This window comes from Bombina bombina, chromosome 9 (genome assembly GCF_027579735.1).
Source record: "Bombina bombina isolate aBomBom1 chromosome 9, aBomBom1.pri, whole genome shotgun sequence".
Lineage (NCBI taxonomy): Eukaryota > Metazoa > Chordata > Amphibia > Anura > Bombinatoridae > Bombina > Bombina bombina.
The window spans coordinates 161508372-161515808 of NC_069507.1; the positions used below are offsets into that span (position 1 = coordinate 161508372).

At 32.6% G+C, this 7437-nt stretch overlaps 1 protein-coding gene across 2 annotated transcripts in view; it reads right to left on the reverse strand.

The window, feature by feature from the left end:
* Positions 1-2815: 2815 nt before the first annotated feature.
* Positions 2816-7437, reverse strand: part of TRIM8 (tripartite motif containing 8) — a 119998-nt gene continuing 115376 nt past the window's right edge. For both annotated transcript variants that reach the window (XM_053692465.1, XM_053692464.1), the window contains exons 6-7: positions 7132-7247; positions 2816-5053 (exon numbers count right to left, since the gene is read on the reverse strand). In XM_053692465.1, coding sequence (XP_053548440.1) covers positions 4446-5053; positions 7132-7247 — 724 coding nt within the window. In that variant the 3' untranslated portion in view covers positions 2816-4445. The remainder of the gene's footprint in view (positions 5054-7131; positions 7248-7437) is intronic.

The following is a 7437-nucleotide window of genomic DNA, read 5'->3' on the forward strand; positions in this document are numbered from 1 at the left end:
AAAAATAGCCTTGGTCCCAAACGGACAGAAAATGGAAAAGTGCTGTGGTCATTAAGGGGTTAAATCTATACATAATTCACTGTTTACCACCATTCATAGGTAAATATTGTATGTGTATTGCTACAAAATGTAGTCACGACTCACTATACTACAAATTGTATTATATCAAATGCCAGGAATTTTTCAATTTTTTTTTAAATTTATTTTTAGTTACACTATACAAAATCAACTTGAAATTGTCATTATTATTAATATTATTACTAAATTGTTGTTACTAATCTGAAAAATAAACCACTGTATTTTAATTAAAAGGGGATATAAATCCAACTATTTTTCTTTTGTGATTCAGACAGAATAGTCAGTTATAAAAAAGGTTTCAATTATACATCAATTTCAAATGCACTTTATTCTCATAGTATTCTATGTTGAAGGTATAGTTAGGTAGTGTTCACATTTTGGGATAAGTACATTTGCTCTTGAAATTTTTTTAACAGTTATAAAACTGATGCCATGTATTGCTACAGTCAGGTGCACACTCTTACAACTTCCTATGTGCTTTTCAACAAAGGACACAAAGAAAACAAATTAAATTTGATAATAGAAGTAAATTGGAAATCATGAAAAAAAAATTGTGTTTTATGTTGCTTTTAAAGGGATATAAAGGTTAAAATTAAAATGCATTTCAGTGTTTAAAGGGACAGTCTACAATAGAATTGTAGTTGTTTTAAAAGATAGATAATCCCTTTATTACCCATTCCCCAATTTTGCATAACCAACACAGTTATATTAATATACTTTTTACCTTTGTGATTACCTTGTATCTAAGCATCTTCTGACAGTACCCTGATCACATGACTTTTTATTTATTATCTATTGACTTGCATTTTGGCCAATTAGTGCTGTGTTGTGCTGACTCTTAAATAACTCCACGGGCATGAACACAATGTTATCTTAATGGCCCACATGAACTAGCGGTCTCCTGTTGGCTTAGAAAGAGGCAGAAATTTAGAGGTTTAAATGTTATAAAGTAAATTAATATAACAATGTTGGTTGCGCAAAGCTGGGGGATGGGTAGTAAAGGCGTTATCTATTTTTATAAACAATAACAATTTTAGTTTTGACTGTCTCTTTAAATAGAAATAATTTTTTGTAATTTACTTCCATTAGCAAAAATACTACTAGTAAATGTTATTACTATATCAGCGGTATACATACATATGCTACGCATGACTAGAGTATAAGGATTCAAACACCATGCCTGCTTAGCGAGCTGTCTGTGTTGTCTATAGCTGTGTTGCTTTAATCTGTTTCATACAAGCCACTCCTGACTCTCTTAGAAGGTGTGGTGTTTGAATACTGGTGCACGGCCTCTACAGGATTAGGGATGGGCGAATGTGTTTATATTCAAATTTGAATGTTAGAACGAATGTTATTGTAGAAATTCGATTTACATAATAGAATGTTGATAAGAACGAATATTCTTAAAAATTCGATATTCGAATGTTATTTAAAGTTTTCGAATGTCACATTCAAATTTGAATGTCACATTCAAATTCGAATGTCACTTTTGAATATTACATTTATAAAACACAATTGTAAACTAGAAACACTATTTCGAATTCGAATGTCACATTCGAAACGAATATCACATTCAAATGGAATATCACATTCAAATCGAATATCACATTCGAATTTGAATATTACATTTATAAAACACAGTATTAGACTAGAAATACTATTTTGAATTTGAATGTCACATTCAAATTGAATATCCCATTCGAATCGAATATCACATTCGAATTTGAATATTACATTTATAAAACACAGTATTAGACTAGAAATACTATTTTGAATTTGAATGTCACATTCAAATTGAATATCCCATTCGAATCGAATATCACATTCGAATTTGAATATTACATTTATAAAACACAGTATTAGACTAGAAATACTATTTTGAATTCGAATGTGACATTCAAATTCGAATATTACATTTAAAACACAGTATTAGACTAAAAATACTATTTCAAATTCGAATGTGACATTCGAAAGTAGCATTCGAATTTGAATATTACATTTATTAAACACAGTTGTAGACTAGAAATACTATTTCGAATTTTAATGTCACAATCGAATTCGAATATTACATTTCGAAATTGAATGAATAGATAGCTAAACATTCTATTATTTGAACAAATATTTTCAAATTTTATTGAAAAATTTGAAAACGAAAATTCGAAAATAGAATGTTAGAATCTTATATAAACATTCGAAATTCGATTCAAATGAACAAATCTATCAAAATTCGTTTTAAATTTCGTATTTTTAGAAACATTTGCCCATCCCTATACAGGATATGTGCATATTCCACTTAAAAACAGTAATAACGTTGATAAAGGAAGTATATAGCAAAAATGCTTATATTTCAAATTGAAATACACCCATGCACACATCCTTTATGACCATTCTGTCCCTTTATACGTTACTAATGACATGTTGTGGTATGGGAAATTGTTCCTTTTTGTTTATTTTTGTATATGAAATAGCTTCTTGAAGCTTGTTGTATGAGTCACTCACAGCATATGTGCATATACTGCTGGGGGGAAAACAGTAATAACCTACTATAGAAGCATTTTTGCTAATGTAATATATTACAAAAATTGAATTCTTCTATTTAAAATTGACTACAATTTTGACCTTTCTATCTAATGAATATGCAACACCATCAGTTCTCCCTTTCATAGTAAATATAGGAATATTTTACTTCTAAAAACAGATAACCACAAAACATCAGAATGAAAAAAACAACAACATATAGCTTATAAAAAGAATTTTATTTTTTTTTTTTTTGTTTGTTTTGATCATGTTAGCGGGACTGCTGCTTAAAGAAGAGCGTGATATGATAGAATTTACCTCCATATCCAAAACACGAGAAAAAGAAGACAGAGGATATTACTGCTATTTGTCATGCAGTATTTGTTTTTTCCCCAGTGCTTCCTTGTCCAACCAGTAACAATCATTTCTCTGAAAAGTTCCTTGTTAAATAGGATTTCTTTTTTTTTTTTGTTCTCTCCATAAAAGTCCCTTTGCAACATACAGTACAAAGTCTTATTGCTGTAATATTACAATATGGCATTACATTGTTTATTAAATAAAGTCGCAGAAAGAAAAAAAACCAAAAGTGCTAGGACTCTTACACTGTACATACATACACATTGGTTTAAATTTTTTTTTGTTCTTTTTTTTTACATTTTTTTATTTTTGTGGCACTCCAGAAATTATACCTTTAATATGTAAAGTAAAATATGTTTTTTTAAAAAGTGAAGAAAATGTTGAATTGCACTTTTTTTTTTACATGTATGTGGAATGTTAAAAATATTTCAAACAATGTTTAAGAAATGATTCCTCTACTTTATTTTTATTTTTTTTTAAGCTAAAAGACCATTTACCATTTGGGGCTTAAATGCCTGCAGGTATTTATAGTTTTTAACTATAACCTTGGTCCATAGATTTGAATATTGAAAAAGAAAAAGTGAATCTTTTACCTTTCACTTCATGTGTGTGTTACATTGAGCATCAAAATTACAAAACATTACCCTGTTATTTTATTTTTAACTTTATTTACAGTGTTTTTTTAACACATTTCTTTCTCCCTGCGTTTTGAATCAAATTCCAACATCTGCAAAAATATAGAAACTGTCTTGTTTCACAGGATAGACATCTATTCAAGTAATCAAATCCCACATTGTGCCTTCAGAGCAGAAGGGTGAACAATTATTCTTTGCCACTCTATATTTTACAGCAATACATCTGTGTTTTATATTAGGTCATATCATAAATATCTCCACTAGTTTGCAGAAAGTCAACCATTTTGTATCTTTTTAAAATCTACAAAAGAGTAGGCAAAATCTGTTACTGCAAAGAACATCAAACTTTATTTATTGTCCATTGTTTAATTTTCACTGATTAGGGGTTTATTTTCAAATCTCTGAAAAGCTTTATTTATAAAAAAAAACACAAAAAAACAGTGTCTGTATGATAAGTGGCCTTTTAACTTAAAACTCATTCTATTACATATGACAGTTCATTAATTTCTACAGCAACAAAGTAAAATAAAAACAAAGGAAAAGAGAGAAAAAAAAAACCACTGCGAAACATCAAGGGTTTGCTGCATCAAATGATAAACATCAGCAGAAACTACAAAGCATTAGAAAAAAAATAGAATGAGAAAACAGGTTCTCTTGATAGATGAAGGGAAAGGAATCATCTGAACACCATGAAAATTAATGGAATTAAGCAGAAAAAGAACAGAAATGTCCTATGTTAACCTAATTCAGTAACAGAGGGTTCTGTCACTAAAGAGGTTAATGTTGCTCCATTTAAGGATGGTTTTGGGGTGTTGTTTTCTGAATGCATATTTAACAAGGCTAGCTTTGCTCTAGCGGTTAACTGGTGACATAGTGCTTAGTGGCAGGCTGCCCATAGACCCTATAAAAATCCTGGCGACCATGTTGCTGGGAAGCATCAATCCATTCTCTGACAGCTAGTCCTGGAAGAGACTGAGTAACTGAAGGTGTAGGTGGGAGAGGATGAGAGTACTCCTGCGAAGACACTGTCCAGGGGAAGTGACCAGACCTGGGATACGGCTGGTGGCTGCTGTGATTGGACACAGAGGAACAATAACAGTTATCCACTGAGCAGACCAGGATTTTGCGCCCTCCATACTGGGAGAGGACGGACTGTTGAGATGATGTGCTGTTTGGGTAGTGAGAGGGATTGAAGACCGAGTTGGAGTGGACTGGCTGCGGCCCAGTGGGAAGTCCTACAATGTGCTGGGTGGAGCTGCAAGGCACCATGGGTTGTGCAGACTGGCCCTCGCCAGTGGAAGATCCCTGGCTTATGTACTGGCCTGTAACATTTCCAGACGCTGGCTCAAGGAAGTTGCCTTCTGGGAAGGCAGTTGAATGCTTGCGTTTCTCTGCTCCCGAGCTGCTGACATTGCAGGCATACATTGGGATGCACTGAAGGAATGGTACTGGAGTACTGAATGGCCCTGGGGATAAAAGGAAATAGAAATATTCATAAATATTTACGTATGTAGAGCTAAACTGATACAATGACTAAATGAAAATACATTGTACTCTAATATAACTTTTTTTTATTTTGTTACAAAAATTGTCATCAGCCTTAAAGATTTTCTAATGGCAGCTTTGACATGTAGAGCACATAATTTTTTAAAGGGACATGAAACCCAAATGTTTTCTTTCACAATTCAGACACAGCATACAATTTTAAACAACTTTCCAATTTACTTCTGTTATATGATTTGCGTCATTCTCTTGGTATCCTTTGTTGAAGGAACAGCAATGCACGTTAGTAAGTTAGCTGAACATAACCAAGAGAATTAAGTAAATTAGACAATAGAAGTAAATTGGTTGCTCATAATTGCATGAACCATGAAAGATAAAAAAGGGCTACATGTCCCTATAACCCAATGTCAAATTGATAGGTTGTTCATTCTTATTGCACCTAAAAATTAGTAACATTATAGGAATTTCAGCCATAAACTTAACGTGTAATTTATATAAAAAAAATATAAAAAATATTCAAGACAACCTTATTTTTCAGATATCTTTTGCTAGGTAATTTGGCTAGATGTATTTACAGGATCTGTATGCCATGGATGGCTATAAAAAGCCACAAATAGGCAAGCTTTCTGTGAAAGTAAATATATAGTCTTGTGGTGATGACAACCTATTCTAAAAACTACAAAGAGAACAGAATATTATACAGAGTGAAAAGAAGATGGGACAAATCATACAGATAGGGTACCAGTGAGTACAGCAGTGCATGGAAACAGAGTTTATTTACATATTGTTTTAGGTATGGAACAGCCTGTAAATCTGTTGCTGATACTGCTGTAGTGCTCATTCGCAAAGATTGTGGGTAAAATAGACCAAGAGTCTAATCAGCCTATCCAGCCCCTCCAGTACGACCATTTGCCGAACTATTCAATGCAATTGAATAACTAAAGAATAGATAAAATAGCTTAAATGAAAAAGCATGAATTGGTGAATCTGGAGAGTCCAGTGAGGTCAATGATGCTGGAGAGACTGAAGACACCTCTTATTGTGTTCAACAGAGCATCCTCTGGCTAAGAACTATAATATAAGCATACATGGAGTTTATCATCTATTCCTTAGATCTTTGGTCCTTTCTGTAAAATAGCACCACTGCAAATTCATTTTGAACATTCTACCAACAAATGGATTGTTTTTTAGCCCTTAATCAAATGTATAGATACTATGTTTTAAAATAGAATAATTCTAATAAATAGCCTTCCTGACCAATTTGCAGTAATAACTGACACCTATATTTGTTCACTGTCTACACAAACAGAGCCTCTCTACTGCTGTCTTTGATGATTAAAGTGAAAGTGAACTTGACTATTGAAACAAATAAAGGGGACTTTATTTCATGAAGTATAAAATACTTCATGCAGAAAGCTCCTTTCACCGATCTGAGCTGCTACAGCAGATCGCTGTTTTGCCGATAGGTGACATTTTCACCTCTTAGCAAATAGCCGTGCAGTAAATCTGGCTCCAAGGTTCGCCAAGCCGGATTTACCGCACGGCTATTGGCTAAGAGGTGAAAATTTCACCTCTCAAGCAAAACAGCGATCTGATATCTGCATGAAGTATTTTATACTTCATGAATGAAAGTCCCCTTTATATTTTTCAATAGTCAGTCCTAGCGTTTGTGAAACACTAGGGTTGACTTTCACTTTAATTAAAGATTTCAAGATTCCTTTGGTGTTCTTGCCCTTTCTTTGTATTATTACACAAACAGAGCCTGTTATACCAAGTGCATGCAACTCGTCAACCTGAATCATAAAAGTGGTTTAAGTTGGTACTTTCCAGATAGAAAGTAATTGTGTTCTAGCAAAACCCGGCTGGGCATTGTTAACACTTTAACAGATGACATTGTAACCCACTTGTCTTTAAAATCCAACTAGGAGATTTTTCTACAATTCAGTTATTCTTCCTCGACATTACAAAGTTGGTAGTCGATCCACATGTAGACTTTTGTGCCTTTGAAATATAATAGATTGTAATAGTGAGATATGCTTACCTTCCAGCATCTTCTTCAGCTGTTTTTCTTTCTTGGTAATCTCATTTAGGAAGAGCTTAGAATTCAGGTGTCCAATTTTAGGAGGAGGAAGACCACCTCCAGTACAGTTCTGGGTTCTGAAATTTCAGAAACAAATTAAAAAAATATATATATAATTTAAAAAAATTAACTTTCATTTTAATGTTCTTTCATATATGATAGACAAATTGCCTCTGATGCTAGTCACAATTTGCAATTTCTCTTCCCCATAATCATTAGCTTAGGCTTTTCTTCTAGCTGTATATATATATATATATATATATATAT